This window comes from Python bivittatus, unplaced genomic scaffold, assembly GCF_059951505.1.
Source record: "Python bivittatus isolate LINGU-HERP-01145 unplaced genomic scaffold, Pbiv_v1 ctg000610_np1212, whole genome shotgun sequence".
NCBI classification, from domain to species: domain Eukaryota; kingdom Metazoa; phylum Chordata; class Lepidosauria; order Squamata; family Pythonidae; genus Python; species Python bivittatus.
In genome coordinates this window covers 6,338,176-6,365,975 of record NW_028277088.1, presented here as the reverse complement: position 1 = coordinate 6,365,975, position 27,800 = coordinate 6,338,176, and the positions used below count along the sequence as shown (strand labels likewise).

Below are 27,800 nucleotides of genomic sequence, written 5' to 3'. Positions count from 1 at the left end.
GAGTGGGAGCCAAAAAAAAATCTATAATGGAGTGAATTGTTTAAAAGAGAATTCTGTGAGGAGAGGAAATAAGGAACCAGAATTTCCCTGATAGCAGCTACTGGGTATAGGATTCCTTTGCTGTAGTACAAGAGCAAAGTCCTTCCAATTATACCTTCGTTTTGTGTGTGAAGTTGGGGACAAGGTAGTCCTACACTTTCTTGCACTTTGCACTTTCTTGGTCTACTGGTCAACCAACCAATTTTAAAAAGATGGGGAGGAAAGGGCTGGGGAAGCAAGGATTCTAGTCTCCCTTGCAGCCAGAATAGCACTGGAGAACAAACACTGAACCCAGGAACCAGATGGAAAGGGGGTGGCCCCCAGCAGCTCAGCTAGGCCAAGCAGGTCACCTTTCCTTACCATGTCATCTCAAGCCTCCTTCTCCATGGGCTATGGGTTGTCCAGAAAATGAGTTCTTCGCTTGTTTTCCCAAGGAATATGCTACAGTACTGTCATACCAAACAAGTTGGGCAGGTGGTCTTCAGCCTGTCTCAGATACAGAGTTGTGGGGCTCAACAAATGTAACCTTTCTGCTGCAGTAAACAGTCCTATGGATGAGACCTTAAAATATTTTATTATGGATATTATTTTATTAAGTAAGCAGTTAGGCTTACTTCAGGGTAAAAATGATTTTAAAATGACAGCAATTCCCATTTTTGTTTTAGAATGCCTGATCTCTTTAATTTCAATGTACAGGTAATCCTCAACTTACAACCATTTGTTCAGCAACCATTTGAAGTTGAAGCATTGAACCAAGGGACATAAAACCAGTCCCTGAAGTTACAACCTTTGCAGTGCCCCTGTGGTCATGTGATCAAAATTCGGGCACTTGGCAGCCCACCTGCACTTATGACCACAGGGGTGCTTCAACTCCCCTCACTCGTGTATCTCCCCCCCATCTGTGCCCTTTTGGCTGCACTGCACTCCGTGGCCCCTACCACCCTACCTGACCTTTGCCATCTTCTTGCTCCCTCTGCTGACCAAGCGTGCCTGGCCTGGCCCTTCGTGAGGCCTGATGAGGCTTTCTTCCCCAGGACGCACACAGCGGCTTCCTCGCAAGACCTGGGGAAGATGGTCTCACGTGGCCAGCAGCTGCCATGCGAAGGACCAGGGCAGGCACGCCTCATCAGCAACGGGAGCAAGAATACAGCAAAGGTCAGCTGGGGTGGTGAAGCACAGGGTGGCAGGGGCCTCGGAGTGCAGAGTGGCAAGGGCGACTGCAGCTGGGACTGGGCTGGGGCAGTTTTGGCTTCCTGCGGTGCTGTGGCTTTGTGCCACTGCTGGGGTGGCTGTGGCTTCGTGCTGTGGCTTGGGCTTCTTGCAGCCCCAGAGCCATGATGCACTGAGAAGCCCCTGAGTTGCAGTGTGGCAAGCAGCCCCAGATCTGCATGGTCGCTGCCCTGCAAGGCAGGGTGCAGAGCGGCCAAAAGGACAGAAATGGGAGGGGAAGATAGGCAGGTGGGGGGAGTTAAAGAGGAGGCAGTCCCTTACCTTACTGAGGCTTGGGGCTGGAAGGGACCAAGCCCGGAATGGCTTGGATTGGGGTGGAATTTGGTTAATGATGGTAACGACCAGTGGAATTTGGTTAATGATGGTAACAGGGACTGCTGGGATTGCTGTCGCTAAGCAATGTGGTCATGTGACATCACACTTTGCAACCGCATCACTTAGCAACAGAAATTCCAGTCTCAATTACTGTCATAAATCAAGGATTACCTTAGGTTCAAACTGGGTAATATCCATTTCATTTTAAATCTGACCGAAGAATGGTGAGAAAACCAAGATTACAAACAAACAATGTTATTTGGAAAGTCCATTAAATTCATTTTAATAGTGTGGGTATTGAACATTTTAGCCCTAATTTGTAAGGACCCTAGTTCTTAGGACAAAAATCTGATAATTTTGAAATAAATATGAAAAACATGTGCTATTATTTTCCATGTGAATCCTTCTTCAATGCTGCTATTCATAATATGTTGCTGTCGTGATAAGAAATGAATTTCTTAGTACTGACTTACAGCAAAAGTAGCTGCAAGTGAATGTTTTCTATTTTTTTCTGAAAAATGTTGAATTGCATTGCAGATTTATTATAAAATAAATAAACAGTTACTATGTCTTTGAATCTTGCAGATGAGAAAGGAAGGCAAAAATTAAACGACTCCATCTCTTTTCATACATGCATTCTAATGTGTTTAATTTCTGCTTTGTTTCTTCAGTTTTAACTTACAGTTTTGCTGATTTAAAAAAAATATATCCCTGCCATGTAGCTATTGCAATTGTCTGGTTCATGTGTGTCTGTTTCAAATAGATATACTGTATACTTCCAAATAGCTCCCTTTAAATTAATTTCTTGCTGTGTTTTTCTTTTTCAGGTAAAGAAAGCTTTCTTTGCTTTAGTGGCAAATGGTGTTCGAGCAGCTCCACTGTGGGAGAGTAAAAAACAAAGCTTTGTAGGTAGGATGATATTTGTTGGTATGGAATTATAGAAAAATGGGATGAATGATTTTTTTTCCTTCTGCTTTTTTCACTTCTCTCTTTTATATTAAAAAATCTATGGCTTCTGATATATAATGGAAACTCAATTTCATGGACTTCCATTTGGCAGATTTTGGATGCAACAGACCAAATTTCTGTCTGGTCATCCCTCCAAAATAATGGACAAATCTGATGTAACTGAAGTAGTTCAGATGAAGCAGCTAAATTTGCATTAATGTTAGGTCATTCATAGTGATTTGCATCATTTGGGTAATGCTGTTATTAAGCAATTCATGTAAATTGTGTCATTGGTGTAGTGATATGATTGCTGCCATTCACATAATTGGTAACTAAGTGGACGCTTGAGAGTAATGGACCCACCACTACCACCACCTGCATTAAATCAATATTTCCTTGTATTGGAAAAAAATGGTTTCCTGCTAAGTAAAGAAGCCCTTGTGAGAAAAACATTGGAAACTTCTAAACGTATACATACACACACACACACACACACACACACACACACACACTTGTACAGGTAGTCCTTGCTTAACCTTCGATTAATGATGGTTGAAAGTTACGACAGCCTTGGAAAAAGTACTTTACAACCTGTACTCACACTTATGACCATCACAAACCATCATACTAACCCCTACTGGTCCCGTGATTGTGATTTGCTACCTTTTTTATAACAGTCATTAAGTGAATCACTGCGGTTGTTAAGTGAATCACATGGTTGTTAAGCAAATTCAGCAAGAAAGTCCATTGGGGAAGCTGGATTCACCTAATGACTATGTGGTTCTCTTAACTGCAGTGATTCGCTTAATGACGGTCGTGAAATGGTTGTAAAATTGGGTCCAAACATGTGGTGACTTGCTTAACGACCACTGCTTAATGACCAGTTTTCCAGTCCCTATTGTGGTCGTTAAGCGAGGACTACCTGTAAGTGATATCTGAATTTGTCTATGGCTTGTTTCTGTTCTTGCTTTTGTACTGTGGTTTCATATTCCATTTGGCCATTAACTAGATTTTATACAAAGTATACCTCACTAATGTATTGTCGAAGGCTGGTGTGGGTCTTCCGGGCTGTGTGGCCATGGTCTTGAAGTCTTGTTTCCTTCCTTCCTTCTTCCCTTCCTAAACCTTGTTTAGTATACCTCACTAAATTCACAAGATAGAGGGAACTGTAATTAGCTTAGAAGTAAAAACTTCCCAATCTCCTTGCAGGCATGACAGAGGAAAGGACAATGGAGGGATAAGTATTAAGCACAAGGCTTGCTGCAGCTCATTCACATAGTGGGAAACTAGGAGTTGCTGTCACATCTGACAACTTCAGTCACAGAATGGATGAAGAAAAGAATGCAAGTGTATGAAAGATTTGTCATGAATGCTTGCATTTTGATATTGACCATTTAAAGAATGTGACTTTGTAAATCTTTAGATCAGATTTGGAAAAAACATTTAAGATAGCATTACTTTTTAGAACCCAATTCTGCATAAAGATGAAGTCATTTTTGAGTGCAACTAGGAGCGTGCTCAAGGATTATCTTTGGCTGTGATTAAGAAATATGAGCAGCTTTTCTTGCATAGAAGTTCAGCTGCATTTCAAAGGAAATGTGTTTTAGCTGTATCCAGTTGATGTTAACCAGGTATCTGCTTTTTGATTTTTTAAATTCTGTTTAAAGATTGCAACTTGCTATTCTAAACAAGATTATACCAAAGTCAAAGTTATAGTCAAAATTTATTTTTAAAAAATTATGGTCTCCCATTGAACTGCAGTATCGGAGGCTATTTACATGAAGCATCAAATTAAATTCTGGCACTTCAGAAAACAAGTTTAGAACTTGCATGGTCCTTATTCCCTTAGTACACCAAGATTGGACTCTTGCAGTCTTGATGTGCAAAGGATAGTGTGTCAATCAAGTTTGGTTCACAGCTTCAGCTAATGATTGTAGCTCTTTGGTGGATAAGATATTAAAACTTTAAATTTTATATGGGAATTATGATATCCCAGTTCTTAATGTGGCTTGTGAAGAACAGACATTACTGTGTTCATGCATATTTCCATGGCTTCACTTGGGCTTTCCGTCACCTACCAGTAAATCTGTAAGGTTTAACACATGAAAAACAGATTGGATAACTGGTTAAATGTGCTTTTTCTTTGCCTTGTTACAGGAATGTTAACTATTACAGATTTCATTAATATACTGCATAGATACTACAAGTCTCCAATGGTAGGTGCCACCTCATAATTACAGCTTTTATGGATAAAACAGAATGCCTGAAATAAAAGTATTGTTCTAATGTATTAATGGTTAGCTGTAATGGATAAATGAAAGAATGACTTTATGGATTGACACATAAAAATTGAGTTTCCCAACTTCTCTGTAAACTGTGTGTATAAAACTGAACAGAGACTTGCATATCTTATTTTTTATTATGACTGATTATTGTCAAATGAGAAGGAGAAAGTCTGTTCCCTAGATGGCAGTGGTGCTTAATCATGATTGGCCCAGAAGACTGTAAAAGCAACATAAATGTGTTTTGGGAAATATACAAACAATGGAGTAGTTCTAGTGTGGTCTATTAGATAAAGTACATATTTGACCACAGAGATTTAAATTACATGTGTTTAAATTAAATAGCTATGTGGATAATTAGTGGACTTTGAGTAAATCACTAACTCTCAGCCTGGTCTATTCATGATGAGCCAACTTAAAATTAGCTGTTTAGGATGCAGCTTAACAGTACAGCAGCATTATATCAGAATCTAATAGTCTGCTAGTTTCCATACATAGATGTCTGGAGAGAGGGGAAGGCGAATGAGTAAACAAGTATCACTATTCAAACTCCACCTTTTATATATTTGCATGCCATGTTGCAACACAAAGGGCAGAGCTTATGTTGTGATGTGGTGCACGTTTCAGTTTGGGACATCACAGTAATTAGGATATGTGCTTCCATGTAGGCTTCATATCCAGCCTGAAATTATTTATTCCTAATATTTGAATATAGCAGCTGTATTTGAACCTGCCAACAACTCAAGAATGAAATACTTTTTCCTTACACATACTGTTCAAATGCACAAGTCCTTGCTTAACAACTGTTTGTTTAGGAACTGTTCGAAATTACAATGGTGCTAAAAAAAGTGACTTACAGCCAGTGCCCAAAGTTACAACTATCACAGTGCCCCTGCGGTCACATGATCATGATCCAGGTGCTTGGCAACCAGCTCACACAAGGGTTGCAGCGTCCTGGGGTCTTGTGATCACCATTTTCGACCTTCCCAGCTGGCTTCCAGCAAGCAAAATCAATGGGCAACTGCATGATTCACTTAATGACCACATGATTCATTTAACAATCATGTGATTTGCTTAACTACCGTTGCAAAAAAGGTCGTAAAATTGGGTCTGGTCACGTGATGATTTGCTTAATGACCGCATTGCTTAGCAACCTAAATTCCGGTTCCAGTTGTGGTCATTAAGCAAGGACTACCTGTACTTGTTGATCTGGTTCTCTGTTCAGTCATGTATCTGGTATATTGTTAGAACCACATACATTTACATTAATATGAGTTATTTTTTTGCTGCCTCTGTAAAAAAAAAAATAATAATAATTTCCTGTATTGATTATTTCAGTAAGTTAGAAGGTTATGTTGAGAGGAAACTACTAAATATTTGATTTCTTTTTCCTGGCATTAGTATTTCTGTCTTCCTGAGATTCTTTTCTGTTTTACTGAATTTGAGACAATGAAAATAGTCAAGATACTTTTTTTTTTTACTTGGAAGTTTACACTATAATTTTAAAGGTGGACATAGGTAAAGTGGTACACAGAGTCAAGTGAAGCAAATGTGCTATTTAACCTGTCTGAAAGAAGTAATCTTTTTTCTTATATACAAATTAATTATGCCTGCTAATCTGTAATCCAGATACCCCTTGCTATTGGTGTTTATGATGTCAAAGATGTAGAAGAAAGGAGAACTAACTTTAAAAAGATGCTGGCATTTGGAAATCTAAACGTTACAGTCCGGTTAGTTAAGAAACAGATCGTCCTCCCACAGTCATTCTGTTCATCCTGTGTTCAGATCCCAATTGTACAGTTATTGCATTTGCTTATCCTCCTTACTTCCTAGCAGTAGCATCTGCACTTATTTTGTCTCTCATGCTGCAATACATTCAACTACAATTGCCCACTGTCATAAGTAAGAAATAATCAATATACACATCAAGTAATGAAAAGTGAACCAAGCTGTAGACCAGGGTTTCTCAACCTTGGCAACATGAAGATGTGTGGACGTCAACTCCCAGAATTCCCCAGACAGCAAGTCGTCAAGGTTGAGAAACACTGCTGTAGATTATTGATCAGCCAGAACTGCCGATCAGCTAATGGGTTCAATGGATGAAGAATTTTCCTTCATGCATATTCACAAAAGACTGACCCCAGTGGAATTTCCTATTAAACACACAATCGTGGCATGATCCTGACTTGGTTGCTTCTGTAATACTGTGTTTGCAGCAGTCAATGGTATATTACTGCACTTCTCATTTTGGTCATCTGCATTGACCAAGCCAGGCGGGTGGGCTAGTTTTGGTGGCCTTGTCATAGATCCCTCGTGCAAGTAATGATTAGTAACTTCAGCCAGTCAGTGCAGTGCTCCATCTTCTTATGGATTCAGTATTGCTGCAGTTGTTTTCATTAAGCTGGAATGAGCTGGCTTCTCTCACCACAATGAACAAGGCAATTTTTTATCAAAGTCAGGCCCATTCCTCTCCCTGCTGAACATACTTGAGGGCATAACACCCATAAATAGAGCTTTAAATATGAGTAGAAAAATCTGAGGGGTCAACAAAACAGACCTCTTCCTTGTCTGCAGCTGCATGTCCAGATGCCCCAGAGCTGGCCTAGTTGATCAAAATCAAGGTGGTTGCCAACTCTAGCAAGGAGTTCCTTCCAGCAAGGAGAAGGTGGAATTGTGGAGAAACTAACAGGTATTGTGGTCTCAAAAAGTTGAAAAACCTGTGTTTTAAGCTGCCACTTAGGTGAAGTATCCCTTGGCCTGCTTTGGTCTTTCTCTTTTTTTCACTGTTTCTGTGTTGCAAAATATATGCACACCATTATGGGCAGAACAGTTCTGGTTAGCTATGTAACAAATCCTGCAGGCAAAAATACTCTAATGTCAGCCCCTATCAACAAAAGTCGACCACTTCATGAAAACAAAGCCAACTACAGCTGTTAAATGATCATTGTTGCCCTCACAGTAACTCAGGGCCTTCTCAGGGGTGGCCTCTGCCCTTTGGAACACCCTTCCCCTTGAGATCTAGCAGGCCCCTAACCTCACGGCCTTCCGAAAAGCAGTAAAGGCCTGCCTTTTCCCATGAGCCTTGGGGTGATGTGAGGCTGGAACCCAGGGAAACTATAGTTTTATATTTATATTTTTATAAATACAGCACAGCATGTGTGCTGTGTTTGGGGCATCGGGAATGTTCTGTTTTGTTGGTTTTTATGCTTTTTATGCTGTTTTCATTCTTTTCTTACTGTTGTGAGCCGCCCAGGGTTATGTTACGCAAGATGGGCGGGTATACAGATCTTTTAAATAAGTACATTTAGTCTGACAGGAAATTCTGTCCTGTCACCAAGATAAAACTCCCACTTTCCAGCTCCAAAATAGATTCCTTTATTGAGTTACTGTGTTTGTGTTACAGGCTGAGCCCACCAAGGGTCAGCCTAGTTTGTCATGCAACCCAGACCTTATAACTAAATGGACCATTTCATACCAATAAATTAATTGAGAAAACTGTGATAAAGAAGGCCTGTTGGCCAGATCATTAGTGAAGCCCAATATGCCTGTTGGCGTGTGGGTTGCCTTGGTTATAATATGATGATTATTTTTCGTTGTATTGGTTTTTATTAATATGTTTTTGATATATCATTTGTTAGCCACCCAGAATTATTTGGTTAAGACAGGCAGTGGTATAACTTCTCCAGAATAAATGAATAAATATCACGTGAGGACAGAATATAGGATCATTTGCATCTAGTAGATGTGGGGCTCCTGTGGCTTTCCAGGTATTTCTGAACTGTTCCTAGCATTCCTCACTGTTGGAGATACCTGGAGCTGCTGGGAATTGTTTAGCAGCAACTGAAGATCACAGATTCCCTACTCCATTGTAAAGAATGGATGCCAGTAGCTGTCTTTCATGTCATTAACAGAATCAAGCAGTTTGACATTAAATTTTACCACTATTTTAAAAGGAAGAGCTGCCCTGAGGGCAATTAATTTTATTTGAATGGTGTTCTTCACTAAAATGTTATTTTGTAAAGTACCTGTTAACACTGTTAACAAATAAAACATCTGTGCTTCTCCTGCAACTATTCATTTAAAATCATTTTTATTTGTGGACAAATTACAGTCAAGAATTTAATGCACAGAGAAAGAAATTTTTGCTTGGAGGACCTACTTTCCCTGTACGCTACATGCTATACATGTATACTTTCTGCTTTTTTTAATGTTCTGATTTCCTTCCATTTGAGTTGGGTAAACTGTGATGAATTATGCAACATAAGCTTCTGTTCAGTGTGACAGTGATGTGTTTTACACTGGCTTGCATGATGTGGTAAGAGATTATATGTACGACATACATATTAAAATGTAGGCTAGTTCTGTGGTCTTCATGTTTGAAAGAGAAATCAGAGCTTTCAATGATTAGATTGGTAATTTTGTAATTCTAACTCCCAAGAAGCCATGAACTCTCACTTAATATTCACTTGTTAGAACAAAGAAGGGAAAGGATTAAAAACTGGAAAAGAAAGCAGAGGAGGAAGAAATGCTGTTTAGTGACTATCACTGTTCAGACACTGTTCTGTTCTGTTTGGTGCCATTGATGCCAGAAACTAAAATTTCTTTTTCTGAATATTATATAATCAAGCATTTGAGAGAAATTAGTATTCTCACCAAATTTTGTTTTTCTTCAATGCAACATACTTGCATTGTTGAAAGAAATAATTGAGGACTGAATATAGTTCTTAATTCTAACAATTGGAATCCAGATCCCTAGTGTGTAAGAGAGCTGTATATAAGCTGAACATTTGGTCTCATTCCTAATTTTGGCAAGCTCTTTGGGTGAATTTTAAATGTGTCTACTGTCTACCTCTTGCTTAGAGGCAATTTGGTGTCGTGATTAAAGGCACTGGGCTAGAAACTGGGAGACTATGAGTTCTAGCCTTAGGGCCTTAGGCAGAAAGCCAGCTGGGTGACCTTGGGCCAGCCACTCTCTTTTAGCCCTAGGAAGGAAGCAATGGCAAACCACTTCTGAAATTTTGCCAAGAAAACTACAGGGACTTGTCCAGGTAGTCACCAGAAGTCAGGAATTATTTGAGGGCACATGCACATACACACACCACACAAAACCCCCTCTTATTTATTTATTTATTTATTTGTTTGTTTGTTTGTTTAGTTCGAAGAAAAATGTCCTTTATTTTAATGACTTCTAAAAACATAAGTGTTTGGCTTTTTGTTTTGTCTTCCTTTTTACAGGTACAAATCTATGAATTGGAGGAGCACAAAATTGAAACATGGAGGGGTAAGCACATGTTATAAACCATTCAGAATGAATGTGATCTTCCAAACTTGCTGTGCAGCTTTCTTGTTTACTAGATCTTTTATGGTCCCCAAATCTAAGAATGATAATATATCTGCTGCACTAACACTAGTATGACTTGATGCTTGTCCCAGTAAGTGGGAGTGTTATTTCTCATTGTTCCTCTATTGCTTCTCATACATATTCTTTCTGATATAATTGGTGCAGTGATTTCCTCCAGTGGAAGAACTCAGTTCGGTTTTAGACAGTGAATATGAGTAGTCAGCTGTATTTTGATCTTGTCTTAGTTAATGATAATATTGGAATGTTTACTTTTTTCAGTTAAGGAAAAAAACAATGAAAAATCTAACTGGTATATCTACAGTTTTCTGAAAATTTAAGCAGATGTATTTTGGAGAAAGCAGAACGCTTCTCCTATCACAGGAAAATGCCATTTTAAATCATTGGTTGTAGTTAACAAAACTGTTGTTAACACTAACATTCTAGAAGAGTAAGCAGTTTCAGATTACATAAAATAAAGTTGTTCTTTATCTTTCCCACTATCCCCATTTTGTCCACTCTTGCCCTTACATATCAAGTCATATCTTGAGAAACTATTAATAAATGAGAATATTGAAGTCAGTCAAAATATATTGTATTGAAGATGGGTCCTCTAGGCATGCTATGTGTCAGAAAAAACCTGATAGCCCATTTATTTTACTGATCTTTTTTTAAAAAATACATTGGCCTTCTGAAGTGTGAAGACTTGGGTAATTCCAAACTTTCTTTAAAATACTGTGCACAGCTTCTTTTATAATAATTGTGGTGTTCATACTCAAGGCTATAGTGACCTCTAGTGGGTATTTGATTCTGAAAGCCAGTTTCCCAATCTTCTCTGTTTTTTGTAACTGTTTGATTATTTTTGTATTAAAATGCCAGTAGGTGCCCATTTCTTTACAACAGAAATGTTCATTTTTATGAATTATTTATTAGATATTGCAAGTTTATAAAAGTATTGTTTTTAATTATACAGAGCTTTATTTGCAAGAAACTTTTAAACCCTTAGTGAATATTTCACCAGATGCAAGGTATGTAACAGTTTCCTAATCTTTTTTATTTGTAAATTCTGTTAATGTATTTATCACACGGTTTCAAAGAACTACTTAAGATTAATTCTATATCTGTCAGAAGTTAGGGTTTCTGATGGCAGTCATTTATCTGATACACACATAATACTTTTTGTACTGATAACTTTGAGCCTTGCTAACATTCTTCCTTCTCTGTATCTGCTCACAACACCCACTATAATGATTCCTCTCTTAGAGCATTCTTGTTTGTTTTGATATAATGTTGGTATTCAGGTATACAGGTAGTCCTCACTTGACCACAATAGGGACCAGAAAATTGGTCGTTAAGCAGGGTGGTTACTCAATTTTACTACCATTTTTACAATGGTCGTTAAGCAAATCACCACAGTTAAGCGAATCACATGTTCATTAAACGAATCCAGCTTCTCCAATGGATGTTTTTTGCCAGAATTCACTTAACCATTGATTTGCTTGAGGACCGTCATAAAAAAGGTCACAGTCACATGACTGTGGGGGTGGTGTAATGATTTGCAACAGTCGTAAATGCAAGTATAGGTTGTAAAGCACTTTTTCCAAGGCCATTGTAACTTTGAACTGTCGTTAAATGAACAGTCGTTAAGCGAGGACTACCTGTATGTAATTGAGAATTGAAATTGGATATCCTTCAGTTTTCGCAGTTTCTTTGAATGTTGTTTATTAAGAATCATTTATACTTTTGGTTTTGAGTAACTCTTGTAGTGGGGAGGAATGCCTTTGTGGAATAAGTCAGTAGAATGTACTAATAATTGCAATAACTTTCTCTTTAGCCTTTTTGATGCTGTATATTCACTGATCAAAAACAAAATCCACAGATTACCAGTTATTGACCCTGTGAGTGGAAATGCACTTTATATACTTACCCATAAAAGAATACTCAAGTTTCTCCAGCTTTTTGTAAGTAGAATGATAATTTTATTCTGTTCTAATTACATAGTGAATCAATTGTATGAATGTTAAATATATCTTGAGTATGTGTCAGTACGCTCTTTACATGTATCTTCTAGTTACTGAAATGCAGACACCAGTATGTTGGCTAGCCAGATTGTCTCTAAATTACAAATTCTAGCTTGTATAAAAAAGCACAAGCATGCTTGGGATAAAATCAAGTTTGGTTGCATTAGCATGGATAGCTGCATGTGACACAGGTATGAGTAAGACAGGAAACCCAGTCTGTGTCTTCTCTATTTTAATTAAAATATATGAAAGCCTCAAGCATCCAAAGTCATGATGGGTGATGGAGGTCAGTATCTACGCCCATCTGTTGACAAGCATGGCATGTGGAAGATTGGGACGTGGAATGCAAGAGGAATAAATGGCAAAAAACGTGAATTAACAGGTGAAATGAAATAAAGAAAAATAAAATTCAAACCAATTGGCAGGCTGAAGTGGACAGGGTCCTCAGAGCTGTGAGCTTGCCCATCTGTGTTTTAGATCCCTGCCCCTCCTGGTTCATTAAGGTATCCTGGGAGGTGGCAGGTAGTTGGGTTCATGGGGTAATGAATACTTTTCTGCAGGAGGGGGTGGTTCCATCCGCCTTGGCTGTGGCCATTCCCTCCTTAAGAGACCATCACTGAACCCAATGGATCTGAGCAATTTTCATCAAGTATCCAACCTTCCAACTTATTTTTTAGGGAAGATCGTTGAGAAGGCTTACAGTTCCAGATGACCTGGACCCTTTTCAGTCAGGATTCAGGACTGGTTATAGTACTGGTACAGCATTGACACATACAGGCACAATTTACACTGAGATTTTCAAAGCTGTGAAAATATTATCTAACATATTCCACATAAGAACTATGGTAAAAGTGCAGCATTCCATTGATAGAAGTGTTGTGAGCATGAAACATAAGGACCTGCGAACTGAATCTCACTGTTTAAACAAATAGATGTCACATTTAGATTTGAGTTTGTACAGTAATTTTAGGCTTATTAGATTCAGGAATTGGTGAAGATTTATTAACTGGGAAGAGCTGAAGAAATAAATTCCTTGGGCATTTTTTAAAAATATTGGATTATGTACCTTTACAGATGGAAAATGCCTTTCAAACAATTGTTTTTAAATTTGTCTTTTACTTCTTCAAGGTGTCAGAAATGCCAAAGCCCGCCTTCATGAAGAAAAATCTGGATGAACTTGGAATAGGAACCTATCATAATATTGCCTTTATACATCCAGACACTCCTATCATTAAAGCCTTGAATATATTTGTAGATAGAAGGATATCAGCACTACCTGTTGTGGATGAGTCAGGTGGGTATTAAGAATTACAAAGTTTGTTATTGCCTGTTGTGAGTACTAAAGATTGGAAATGTTTTTAAATTTTAAGAAGACAGCCACAGAATGCAAATGGGCGGGATTGAGATCTGAAGTACCCTTGCCCAGATCAAATACTTGTGCATACCTTACTAGAAAAATAAATAAGGGAGAAGTACACCTCTTTGAAGATTTCATCATTTATTTAGATCATCCCTCATTTCCATTTTGCTTGAATTAATTACACCTCCAGCAGGTTGCAATCTGGCAAAAGTGCTTTTTTCTATTTTAGTTTTCTTTTGTTTTCCTCATCACTGAAGACTAAACTACACTTTCAGTGGTCTTTTTTTCACAGTGTAATCCTCATTAACTCTCTGGTATCTATCTGTTTTCAGTCGTATGTTTCAATTCAATAAATTACAGGTAGTCCTCACTTAACGACCACAATAGAGACCAGAAAACTGGTCACTAAGTGAGGTGGTCATTGAGTAACCACATGACTGGACCAGATTTTACGACCATTTTTATGACAATTGTTAAGCAAATTCAGCTTCCCCAATGGATGTTTTTTGCCAGAATTTGCTTAACGACCATATGATTTGCTTAATGACCATCATAAAAAAGGTCGCAAATCGCAATCATATGACTGCAGGGTATGGTGCAATGGTTTGCGATGGTTGTAAGTGCGAGTACAGGTCGTAAAGCATTTTTTCCAAGGCCATTGTAACTTCGAACCATTGTTAAATGAATGGTCGTTAAATGAGGACTACCTCTGTTCCTTCTTTGTCTCATTGTCCTCCATTCAGCCATTTGATTGTTTTATTCCTTCATATTTATCCCTTTTAACGCTGTGATATATAGAAGGGCAAGGACTGTTAGCACACGTTTGTGTTTCTTGAAGAAAAAAGGCAATTATTTTAATTACTTTTTGTACTGTGCTTATTTAATCTGAACACTCACACTATGTCCCCTAAAAGTCTTGCTATTCTTCAGCCCTGTTGTTGATGATTAAAAAATAAACCATCATTCTATATGTACCATGCCTTCCAAAATAGTCAGTATCCCTAGACCTGTATTCGTACTGACCAGCAGTATGCCCAGGTTGTTTGGATTGAATCACAGCATGTTAAGCCATAGATATTTCATCACTGCACTCAGACAATGGTTCAGGACATCCACAGCATCTTTCGGATCAGTTAAGAGAAAGATATGGGTGCGGGTGTTTGTTAGCACAGTGATGAGATTCAGTCTCAACATTCTGGATAACTTTTCCTACAGCTTCATATGGATGGTAAAAATAGGGAAGAAATACTATCCTGAGAAGCCCTAGAAATAATAGCTGTGGGAACAAGCATAGTTCTCCAGCATCACCTTGGAGTTACTTGGCAGAAAATCTGGCTAATCACCCCAGAAGGATGTCATTATCAGTGTGTGTAACGCTGCCCCAAAGTCCAGCAAAACAGCAGAGACTCGTTCCAAGGATAGGTCATTCGCCAAGGTTGTTTATGTTCCAAAACAGCATCTAAATCCATATTACAAAGGATATAGGCTGCAGTGTTCAGAAAAGCATTGTCCTCCTTCTCAAAGTGAATTTGCAATTCAGTTGTTTGACAGAGTTTAGTTTTTTCCTTAGTTGTTTATTTTTGTCAGCTCGTAGAGCAATAGAAACAACTGTTCTCTTTCCAAAACCTGGAATTAACACTGATACTTGCTTTAATAAATATTATCAGCCACAAGCATGGTTATATTATGCTACCTAAAACGACGTATGTCTGCATTTGGTTTGTCAGTTATTTACTATCACATTATAAGGATTCTTTATCTTCCCTTTTTAGGAAAAGTTGTAGATATTTATTCCAAATTTGATGTTATAGTAAGTATTTTCTTTTTATAATACTATTTTGGCTTAGTCTTTCACTGTGACCACTCTGTAATATGCCCTGGTTCATAGGGTTAGGGTTACTCACTTAATATGATGCTAAATAATGTTCTGAAAGCTTCTCGTGGGAATAAAATTCTTGGTTGAGAAGAGAACTACTGCAGGACAGTAGTGCACAGTGTCCCATGCTTCAGCTGAAACACAATGCTAGTCAGAGATACGCGATGAGAAACATTCTGTTAGCTTCTTCCTCTTTTCTCCCTTTTTCTTTTTGTGGTCACTGCCCCCTTTGAATTCAAGCTATGGGGAACTCATATCCATAGTTTGCTACCATGGTTACAGGGAGGGCTTGCTAATTGTCATTAATGAGAGTGCTGGGGCAAAGCGAAAAGAAAGGGAAATGCTTATTTGAGAGGGACGAGCAAACAACCGTGTTCTCCCCACCCTCTCCCCAAGGTTTTCAACTTTAGGAAGTTACAGTTAAAGATTAGGCACCACTAATCTGCAGTCTCCATTATTTTTAACAAAAGCATTTTTTCTTATACCCAATTAAGCCAAAATACATGTGGTAGTATCACTGGTGCACTTACGCATTTATCTGCTTTGCTTTTTTTTTTTTTTTCCCTGTTAGTTAAATCACATCATGTGAATTACACTTCTGGAGTAAAACAATAAGATTTGTTGGCTCTACATAAAAAGTAGAACTGAATTGTGTGTAACTGCCTTTTTTTCTAGAATCTTGCTGCTGAAAAAACTTATAATAACTTAGATATCACAGTGACACAAGCTCTCCAACATCGCTCTCAGTATTTTGAAGGTGTTGTGAAATGCAGTAAGCTGGAAACGCTGGAGACAATTGTGGATCGGATAGTTAAAGCTGAGGTGAGAAATGGGGGGAGCACAGGACTTTTCTGAATAGCGCTCCTTATCAGATTTCCAGATGAGATTGTGCCAGGGAGGACTCAGATGGTGACAGCATAAGAGTACCAGGATATAATACAAGATGCATTAAAACTTACTCCAGCCATTTCTTTAAAAAATTGCAATAATTTTACTATATGGTCTTTTTACACTGATTTATAAGGACTGTTAAATTTCCTAATTAAATATACCGCTTTCATTGAGATTTCAAAGTAATCATCCAATTTACCTTCTGTTGTCAACATATTTAATAAATCCTCCTGCATGCCAGAAAATTTTCATTGCCCATCCAGAATTAATCAAGGAGGAGACAGCTAGTTTAGCTTGTCCTTTTTTAACTAAATAATACATCATTCCTCAAATTGGAACATCATAAGGAACTATGGTTAACTTTTGGTTGGTAAAGAGTAATAGTTGGAAAACATGCTAATAGGAGAAAACAATGGCAGTTTTTCTATTTTTCCTCCTTTGATTTCTTATTTTACTTTCTTTCAGAGATGGGGTGAAAGGAGGCTTGATATAGATCACAGAGCAGTGTTGATCCTGGTTCATTTAGTGCTGGGAAAAAGCCACAGTTGGTAGTATTGGTGAAGCCTAATACAATGAGAATATATAATAGTGCTTCTTTAAATAAAAAAGAATTGATGTAATGACATATTATTGCAAGCTGCAATAGTTAGATAGTCTTGCGATCTAAATATCTAAATACAGATATTTGAGAAAAAGTTTGTTGCTGCAAATGGATTAAACCATTAAAAGATTTTTTAAGAATTGCTAGAAACAGATTTGAAGCTCTATTGAAGATTATGTGAGGACAGCACATGATACATTCTGTTAACTCACCTGTATGTGATAATTAAAGTAGCTTAAGTGAATTAAAAAAACTGTTCAATGTCCTCTCACTTTTTTAATAAACAGCAATCCATTCTAAATAAGGAATAATTGAGATGTACCCTCAAAACACTGCATATTTTTTGCATTCTGCAGGGTAAAGCTGTTCTTTGCTTTGATTGCAAGTTTGATTCACTTGCAGACAACAGGGCCAGACTAGAAATGTTCTCCTCATTTCGTTCTCAGCAAACGAGATTCCATGGAACATGTAAGCCTGTCTCATAAAGTTGTATTGCTCTCTCTAAGCGGCCTTTGGTTGGATTTTGAGAATGTATGGATAATCTTCCCATACAGCCATTCATTGCTTACCTAAGCTCATGCTTTCTTTTTCCAATTCTCTTCCTCCAACCGCCATCACTTCAAAACATAATTAGAAAAAGTAAAACCCAAAATGTTCTGAATTACTTTCCATAGGGCTAAAATCAATAATAGCCTTAAAATATTCTGCTTTGGGGCCAAATGAAGACAAGAACAAACTACAAAGAAGTCAAAGTTGAGCAAAAGGAGGAGGGAGCACTATATGCTTTCTTGAGCTCCTGTACAGCAGAAAAAGACAAATCTAACAAATAAATTAAATAAATACAGTCTCTGTGCTATTCAGTAGCCTTTTGGGTAAGAAAGTTACCAAACTTAGAAAGAGAGAGATCCATTGATTAAATCTGTGCAGTAGTCATTGACATATTGAACCCATTCATCATACTATTCCTACGTAAAATATCACCAATATAAGATAAACATCTGTAAAAATAGAATTTCCCCCCTTTTCTGTTTCTTTCCTGTGTTCCCCATTTGTATCAGGTGGGTATGACTGTTCAAATACAAGAGAAGAGGAGCGTTAAATTGCCTGGCCGGTAGGTAGTTCACCTCTGTCCTCCATTGTTGAAATACCTTGACTTAATTTTGCTGTGCCTATCTTTTTGACAGAGTCCCCATCCTCTTTCATAAGTTCCTTTTAATCCATCACAATGTTTCCCAAAATGGATACAAAATAAAAAGATGGTAGAGAGAAGAGTAGCTTAGCAGGGGTGGGGAATCTTCCAGCTGTTGTGGAATTATAACTTTGGCAACCCTGGCTAATATGGCCAGTGCTGGGAGCTGTAGTTCAGCCTGTCTAGAAGGCCACCAATTCCCCATTCCTGCCGTAAAATTGATATTTTACGGCAGGAATGGGGAATTTGTGACCCTCAAGATTCCTTCTAACATTCCTTAAGATGGGAATGTTAGGTAGGATAGTTAGCAGTGTCAGGGCCTTTTTTTCCCCCAGAAGATGTTATTTCTTGAAATGCCCTGTGGAAACAATAATCTGTTTGCCTTCTTAATCAACTGGACATCCTTCCCTTGAGCATCTGACCAGTTCCAGTTAATAGTGTTGCTGTCTAATGTTGAAAAGGAACTGAAGTTTTGAGACTTTTTAATTTAGTCTCATATATAACTCATTTGTAATAATTTAAACTGAAAGTTACTACAGCTTTATCAATGGTATAAAATTTTGATCCAGATGAGGTCTATAATACCTTCACTTGGATTAAATGATAAATGAGGAGAGGTGATATATATCACCTGCCTATTGGTTTCATATAGATGTTAAATACAGGTAGTCCTCATTTAGTGACCACAGTTGGGACTGGCAATGATCATTAAGCGAAGCAGTCACTAAGTGAAACCACGACTGTGCTTATGATCTTCCTTCAGCTTTCCTTTGCTTTACAGACCTGCCAAAGTCATAAATGCAAGGATTGGTTGTAAAGTTACTTTTTTGTTACTGTTGTAACAGTGAATGGTCATTAAACGATGCAGCTGCTAAACAAGGACTACCCGTAATAAGAACAATATAATAGAACCTTGTGAAATTTCATATAACAGCCAATACAGGTAGTCCTCGCTTAACTACTGTTCATTTAGCAGCCATTCAACGTTACGACGGCGCTAAAAAGTGACTTACAACCGGTGCCCAAAGTTAGGATCATTGCAACATCCCTGCAGTCACGTGATTGTGATCTGGGCACCTGGCAACCAGCTTACACAACAGTTGCCGTGTCCTAGGGTCACATGATTGCCATTTGTGACCTTCCCAGCCAGCGTCCAGCAAGCAAAATCAATGGGGAACCATGTGATTCATTTAACGACTGTGTGATTCACTTAATGACTGCCACAAGTCGTAAAATCAGGCCTGGTCACGTGATGATTTGCTTAACAAACATCACTTAGCGACCTAAATGCCAGTCCCAATTGTAGTCATTATGCGAGGACTACCTGTACTGTTCTATCCTAATACTTGAAGCTACTGAACAACCCAGGAGATTCAATAGAATCACAAACTACAGCTTGTTATATGTGAATTCAATGTCTGAACCAGAAAAATGAGGAATGGCTTACAGGGAGCCCCGGGGTTAAGAATGCCCAGTTTACAGATGACCTATAGTTAAGAACGGAGCCTATTATAGCAAAATTCAAGTTAAGTACACAATGATTTGAGTTAAATATGCAATGGTTTGAATTCATTACACAATACTACTGTTCCTGCTTACATACAAGTTCGACTTAAGGACAGACCTTGGGAATGGAACTCATTCTTAAACGGGACTACCTGTACAAAAAAGCCAGCATATGATATTTGAGTTTAAAGTGATTTTTATATCTTGATTAATAGAAGAGAATATCTGTAGCTCAAGGTTGAAGTGTAAAGTTTTTGGTGCCAAGCTCCAAGAGCACCAAGAACGCCACGTAACTTTATTAATCAGAGTTCCCGGATTCAGACATATCTCCTGTATTCAAAGATGCTACTAACCGTGCATAATTAGGGTTTCTAATTATCGTTTGTTGAAAATGCTAGAATGGCTGTTTTGCTCATAACATCAAACTGTCATGGCTATGTTCACGCTAAGCCAAAAACCAACCAACCAAATAATGGCTTAGCACGAAATGTGAGCTCACCCAGTGGGAAGCTGTGGTTAACGTGGCCTGGTTAACATGGTGTTCTCCTGAATTATTTCCCTCCTTGCACAAAGAACGGAGGAAGACAGAGCATGCAGATGTCGGAGGCTTATTCATATCTTGGTATGCCCAAATCTCAACCTGAGCAGCAAGGCTGGAGACTTGGCTTCCCTAAGCAGCTAATTCCTCACCCTGTGCCGTTTTCTGGCGTAGGCCGCACAGCCTCCCAACACGGCAGATAAGCCGGAGACTTGTTGGCTGGCTTGGGCTCGCTCATCTTGCCCTCCTAGGCCCCTCCTGAGGTATTGCCTACATTTGTGTTCATAAAACATGGGAATGTGTACACACACAACCACAATTCGGTCCGTTTATCAGTTTATACATAGGCTAGTTGTTGCTGTCATACATAGTAAACATCTTTCAAATCTCATGAGCTTCGAAAGCAATACCCAAGTTATACAGAAGGTTAGCCACTCAAAATTCTTGCTGGGCAAACACTATCAAGTATATCTAAAATATTTCCTGGAGCATAAATTATAAAAATACACAATGAGGATGAAGCTTTTATTAGGTTATTCTAATTTTAAATACAGTTTATGTTTGAAACCGATAACATTACACTTCACTTTTATCATAAAAGTAGAGTTGTTGGCTTTAGCCTGTTCCTTGTTAGATTACGTTTCAGTGTTTGGGTTACAATCAGTCTCTATTTTTATCAAGAATTTTCTACTTAAACTTATTTATAACCAGTAGCAATGTCTGCTGAACGTTCTTACATCCTGTTCTGATAGAACAATGGAGACATATCTACCTACAAAGAGATCTTTGATGTTAAATAACAACTTTATCAGTTTTTCAACAATTACTCTTTTGTAGCTGTGTGAAATGAACCTGTTCCAGTCCTAGAACATCTAAGCCTTCAGTTATGCCCGAGTCCGCAGAAAGGACGTATATGCTAATATACAACGCTGATGGTTAAGAACAGGACTTGGAACGTGTTGCGGTGGCATATTGTCATGAAGCTAACTGTAATTTGATCCAAACGTCAGATGGCAGTTTGGGAAACAGATGTCGTTGCTAATGTTTGCTCTTTGTAGATGACAGAAATCACTTCAACATGAATGGCTCTCTAAAGGAGAACAACTCCACCTTTTAGAAAGTGCTTAAAATGTTACATCAATTTAATTTGGGAGCTAAGCATCCCTCCAAATAAGATGATCCGGTTGTCTCTTAACCTAAATGTTCTTACTTTTAGTTTTATTTTGCTTGTGAGGACAGTTGGGCAGCCATTACTGTATGTGCATTTGTGTTTGCAGGTTCATCGGTTGGTGGTTGTGAATGAAGCCGATACTATTGTTGGTATCATCTCCCTCTCTGACATCCTCCAAGCGTTAGTGCTTACGCCAGCAGGTATGAGTTCTACACTGAACTAGTAAGCCTTTTCTCTAGCAACGTGCCAACGATTTTACAATGGTTTTATCTTTTCAACAACTCCTAAGACAGAGGCACTGTCAAAGGACTTCCCACTGAACTTGAAGACAATGAATAAGGATGTCTTTACACATGCACCTCTCAGATGCAGTAATAGTTCATTTTAAACCAGCATATTCTTTAGATATAACCGCATAATTTTTTAAAAAATTCTTAAGACTTGAAGGTCCAGATACAGTTTTGAGAATAGGAATCTCATTTCCAATTTCTAATTGGCTAAGCAGATTGCTCTGAGCTTAGAATCCAGTGACCCCACACAATAATATCATGGGTGAGAATGTGCTTGCACATTCAGTTTGTACCCTGAGCTTTCTCAAACATTACAAGTGAACAAGGAAGTTATTACTACTGTGAGTACATTTTGTATTTATAGAGTTCTGGTGCAGTCTCTCATCCAATAGAAAAGTTTAAAATAAATATAAGGCATGTAGTATTGTTAGTTGCACTAGAGGTTAGTTAAAAAGATATTTTTTTTGACAGAACATATAAGGGATTTTGAAGTAAATTGTGAAGTTGGAAATGGATGTTGTAATCCATTCTGGGCATATGCAGAGGCTTGGTATACATATGGGCCTTTATATCAAAGGAGCAAAAGTGTAAGTAGCACTGGGGTGGGCTATACTTTGCTGGGGCCAATCCACCTATGTGCAGAGACCCTTGGTCCTGTGATGTTAATACAGCATTATCTTGGAATGGGCTCAGATTTTGATAGGCTTATCTGTATTTCTGATATGGAATAGTATTAGGCACTAAAATAACTAATTTCATGAAGGACGGTGGGAATAGAAAAGAGGGGTATTAATCCTAACAGATACTTTGCAAAATGATTCTGAATGCCTATGCAAATTACAGGTAGTTCTCAACTTACAGTCACAATTGGGACTGGAACTTCGGTTGTGAAGTGATGCTATCGTTAAGTGAGTTTTACGACCTTTTTTGCTGCAGTCGTTAAGTGAATCTGGCATCCCCCACTGACTTTGTTGGAAGCCCCCTGAGAAGGTCGCAGATGGCAATCACGTGACCCTGGGATGCTGCAACCGTCATAAATACATGCTGGTTGCCAAGCACTGAAATTTTGATCACATGACACCACTACAGTTGTAGGTGCAAGGACTGATCGTAATTCACCTTTTTCAGCACCGTTGTAACTTCGAACAGTTGTTAAAAGAATGGTCATAAGTTGAGGACTATATATATATATACAGGTAGTCATCACTTAATGACAGTTCGAAATTACGACGGTCTTGGGAATAGTGCTTTACTTGCACTTACGACAATCACAAACTGTCACACCATTCCCGCAGTCATGTAAACACGATTTGTGACCTTTTTTACGGCAGTCATTAAGCTAATCACTATGGTTGTTAAGTGAATCACATTGTTAAGCTAATCACGTGGTCGTTAAGCAAATTCCAGCAAAAAGCATCCATTAGGGAAGCTGGATTCACTTAACGACATGATTCACTTAACAACCCATCATAAAAATGGTCGTAAAATTGGGTCTGGTCACATGGTGACTCACTTAATGACCACCCCACTTAACCAATTTCCCCATCCTTATTGTGGTCATTAAGCGAGGACTATCTGTATTTTAAAAAATCCCCTCCCACCCTTATGGGTGGTATGTGTCTTCCTCAATCTTGAGTCCTCAACCAGAGGTGTGGGAGTTTGAGGGTTCTGCGCAGTATCTTGGCTGTTCCTAGCACTGCACTCTTCTGGACAGAAAGTTCTGATGTTGTTCCTGGGATCTGTTGGAGCCACTCTCTTAGCTTAGGAGTCACAGCACTGAACACTCCTACCACCACTGGGGCCACTTTGGTCTTTACTTTCCACATCCTCTCTAATTCCTCCTTCAGGCCCTGGTACTTCTCCAGCTCCTCATACTCCTTCTTCCTGATGTTGCTGTCACTCGGCACCACTACATCTATCACCGCCGCTGTCTTCTGGTCCTTGTCTACTACCACGATGACTGGTTGATTGGCCAGTACCTGTCTGTCCATCTGGATCTGGAAGTCCCACAGGATCTTAGCCCTGTTATTCTCCACGACCTCTTGTGGAATCTCCCATCTGGACTTGGGAGGGTCTAGCCCATACATTCTGCAGATGTTCCTGTACACAATGCCAGCTACTTGGTTGTGCCATTCAGTGTATGCTGTTTCCTGCCTGCCACTATATGTTGGACTGTCTGAGGCCTTTCTACACAGTCTGCATCTTGGGTCCTGCCTAGTGTGGTAGACCCCTGCTTCTATGGATCTGGTGCTTAGTGCCTGTTCTTGTGCTGCTATGATCAGTGCCTCAGTGCTGTCTTTTAGTCCAGCCCTTTCCAGCCACTGGTAGGATTTCCCAATGTCAGCCAGTTCAGCTATCTGTCGATGGTACATCCTATGCAGGGTCTTGTCTTGCCATGGCACTTCCTCTGCTTGAACTTCCATGTCTGCTGCTGCCTCAGGCATTCTCTCAGCAGCTCATCTTTGGGTGCCATCTTACTGATGTACTCCTGGATGCTCTGGGTTTTGTCCAGAACAGTGGCTTTGACACTCATCAGACCCTTCCCGCCCTCTTTCTGGCTATTGTTCAGTCTCTGGGTGTTGGACAGTCCAGGCTGTACTCAGATTGGCTTGTCTAGACCAGTGTTTCTCAACCTCAGCACGTTTAAGATGTGTGGACTTCAACCTTGAGTCGTGGGCAACTGCTGTATCTATGAGCAACTGGTGTTTTGAGCCTTTGGTGTTGTTCCCAATACCCTTCTGGGCTGTGCTCATGTACTGGCCCATATGGTCCTGTAGCTTGGTGGCTATGATGCCTGATAGGACTTTCCATGTTGTGGGGAGGCAGGTTATTGGCCGGTAGTTGAACAGTGCTGTTCCCTTGTGGGGGTCTTTCATGATCAACACTGTCCTTCCTTGGGTTAGTTAGTCTGGGTGGGAGCCTGTTGCTAGCAGCTGGTTCATGTGTGCTGCTAGGTGTTCATGCACTGCTGTTAGTTTCTTTAGCCAGTAGATGTGGATCATGTCCGGGCCAGGTGCTGTCCAGCTCTTCACGTTCTTGACCTGCTGTTGGATATCTGCTGCTGTGATGGTGATTGGTTCCTGTTCTGGGAGATTGCTGTAGTCTGCTTTCAGGTCCTGCAGCCACTTTGCACTGGTGTTATGTGTCTTCTCTTTCTTCCATATATTCTTCCAGTACTGTTCAGTTTCTGCTATTGGTGGCTCTGCTGTTACTGTATTGTTGCGCTGCAGTTGGGAGTACACCTTGGATGTTTTTTTGGAGAACAGGGCATTTATCTTCTTGGCCTCTGCTTCTCTAGTGTATCCCCTTAGCCTGGTAGCCAGTGCTGTGAGCCTTTGTTTAGCAGTCTCTAGGGCTTCAGATGGAGTCAGGCCCTTGTATTTTTTCAGTAGCCAACTCTTATCTTTAATCCCCACACCCTTTTGTAGTTCCACCAGCTGACTAACTTCTTTCCCAGTTGCCAGCCTCCAACCTCATTTTTCAGGGGGGGTATGTACTGCTGTTCTTCTTGATTGTGTAGCCAAGCATCTCCAGGATTACAGCGACTATGGCATATACCAGTTCACTGATTTGAGTTATGGTGGTAGTAGGGATTGTCGTGAGGGCTGCATTGGTATTTTCTAGCATACTATTTGATGGTACTTCTCCATTGAGCTTTGGTAATTGGTCTTGAGGGTTGACTGTAGCTAGTCTGTCCATGATCTTATGCTTCATATCAGCTGCTGTGCTCTGTAATGGAGGGGGTGGCAGTGATGTTCCAGCTTCAGGTGTTGGCTGCACATCCAGTTGTTCTTCTGGGTCTTCTTGAGTCTGGGATGTGATGTGTAGTTGGTCTATCTCAAGTTGTGAGAGCAGCTTCCTCTTCACTATGTTGAAGTGTTGGATAACTAGTTGTTTCTCAGTTAGTGTGGATGTAGGTCTTCTGTCCACCCGTAGCTCAATCATACGTTTCATATATCCCCTCTCATTAGGTCTACTGTTGTAGTAGCATTCCATCAATTCCCGGGTCTCGTCTTGTCCATGTATGGTTTGTTCCAGTAGCCCACTTATCGTCCAGTTGTCCTGGTTCCCCAACGTCTGGTGCGGACCTGGTTAATCCGGGCAACATCTGAGCCGGCATGACTCTCCTAGTTCATATCATCTCATATCCGAGGTAGGCAGGTGAAGCGTTAGGGGGTCTTTGCACAAGGACCCCTACTGGTAAGATGGGTACCAGCCGGGATTCAAATCCCAGTCTCCCACATCAAAGGGCGGCGCTCTAACCACTATGCTATCCAGCCATGTGTGTGTGTGTAAAATCTCACTCTGCCCGGCCTAAAGTCCTGGGTTCTGCATACTGGACAGATGCAGTAATACGCCACAAGAGAAACATATTTTAAGAGAAGCCATGAGAAAGCAGGCTGAATGGGAAAATGCACCCTTGCCGTACAGAAATGCCAGAGATTTATCTGTTTGCTATTTGTTAACAGGTGCCTGGCAAAAGGAGAGTGAAACTGAATGATTGCTTTGAGCAGAAGCACCTTGGTAAGAAGAACTTGAATAAAGGGACTGGGTCATCTTTGCCTCAAGAACACTGATGGCAGTAGAGAAGAACCAAGCGGTGATGAGAATGTGTGTGTATTAGGCTAAGTGATGGATAGTCTATTATTTCCCAGTGACTGTCGCAAAACAAGCAGCATGACAAAAAGCTTCTGTATTAAATGCAGGCTTGCATTTCAAAATGTTTGCCAAAAGATTTCACCTGATGTCCATCTCAAATGCACTGGAAGAATACCATTTAATGTTACGTTTTAATCTGATGCAAGTCACTGGTCAGCAACAGATCTCTGACATAAGGCAAGTGTATGGCATATTCATATCAGAGTGCCTTATGTCAAAAAGCCAACAATATGTCATCACTGTTGCCCATCACAGTAAAAGGACGTGCTCTGTGAAACAAGACACTGTATTTGAAAATTCAAGTCGCTAAGCCTAAAACCAAATCAGTTTCAGTTATTGTTAGATTTGTCCTAAAAGCTGTAATTTGAATATCAGTAGATTACTTTAAACTTTAATTACAACTTGTGTGTTTCTAAATGTTACATTCTGAACAGAGATGGTAAAACAAGACTGATTAAAAGCAGCTTTATTTATTTTTATTTCTGCAATTTTTTTACACATCTTTGGTGGGTAGTTAAACTTCACCATATTCATTAATAAAAGCATTGATTCATATATAAGAAGCAGATCTCTCATTACTGAAACAGGTGGTGCAAGCCATCTTTAGAGACACATGACACAAGAGGTCCAAAATCAGGTGTTTAAAATGTATTGCCACCCAACGTGTTTTGTTTGTCCACAAAAGAGAAACCACAAAATGAATGAATAAAATATTTTGAATTTAGACTTGCCAAAGGGTAAGAATAAAATGCTAGAAATGTGTAATAAATTCACATATTAAAAATAGACCATTTCCAATGAATAATAGTTACAAAAATTATTTAGAATAATTAAAAATAATTTTTTCGTAGTTCCCCAAATGTGTATCAGTGTTAATTGAAGAGCTTTTCTCCCACTTTAATATAAATTAAACTCTTCATTTGTCCACAATAGAGAACCAGCAGGATCCATACATTTTATGTATATAAGTGGTTTGCTTCCATACTAAACTTTTCCATGCAACTACCATCCAAAGAACATGATTGCAAGACTGCACCATCCGAGTCTTTGTCTTGTGTTGTTTTTCCAGGCTTAATTTGTGGGTTAGGGTTTTTTGTTTTTTGTTTTTTTTGGCAATGAAAAAGAAACCAGTCTTCGACTGTTGACTCTATGAAGAGCTCCTAATTTTTCATTCAAAAAATTCTTGATTGTATGTTTATTTCTTAATTGGTGCTACAGGATGGCGGGGGAGGTGCTTAGCCCTTAATTCCCAGTATATATTTCACAGATGTCAGACATGTAATTATTAATATGATAAATAGGATTTGTTTAAGGGGACAGTGGAAGTGGGGAGGAAAGTCCAGCCACGGCATGAAATATTAATTGCCCAATATTTAGAAGCGCTGCTGCAGCTTACACCCTTTATGGGTTCCATGGCAAGCAGTTACTTCTTGTGGATCAGTGGGGATGTTACTTTGCATTTTTTCCCCCTTGTAGAGAATCAGTTATTGATCATGGGAAGTAAACAGGTGTGAAGGTACAAGAGAGTAAAATTGAAAAGAGGGAA

At 39.2% G+C, this 27,800-nt stretch overlaps 1 protein-coding gene across 5 annotated transcripts in view; it reads left to right on the top strand.

Moving 5' to 3' along the window:
* PRKAG2 (protein kinase AMP-activated non-catalytic subunit gamma 2) overlaps positions 1-26,733 on the top strand; it is a 185,443-nt gene extending 158,710 nt beyond the window's left edge. For 2 of the 5 annotated variants that reach the window (XM_088150059.1, XM_088150060.1), the window contains 10 exons: positions 2,412-2,493; positions 4,690-4,748; positions 10,050-10,095; positions 11,126-11,180; positions 11,987-12,113; positions 13,302-13,467; positions 15,306-15,343; positions 16,085-16,231; positions 21,412-21,505; positions 26,065-26,733. In XM_088150059.1, the coding sequence (XP_088006185.1) occupies positions 2,412-2,493; positions 4,690-4,748; positions 10,050-10,095; positions 11,126-11,180; positions 11,987-12,113; positions 13,302-13,467; positions 15,306-15,343; positions 16,085-16,231; positions 21,412-21,505; positions 26,065-26,096 (846 nt within the window). In that variant the 3' untranslated portion in view covers positions 26,097-26,733. Of the gene's footprint in view, positions 1-2,411; positions 2,494-4,689; positions 4,749-10,049; positions 10,096-11,125; positions 11,181-11,986; positions 12,114-13,301; positions 13,468-15,305; positions 15,344-16,084; positions 16,232-17,959; positions 18,013-21,411; positions 21,506-23,442 lie in introns of all 5 variants that reach the window. The other 3 variants (XR_015797739.1, XR_015797738.1, XM_088150058.1) reach the window with 3 other exon arrangements.
* The last annotated feature ends 1,067 nt before the right edge of the window (positions 26,734-27,800 follow it).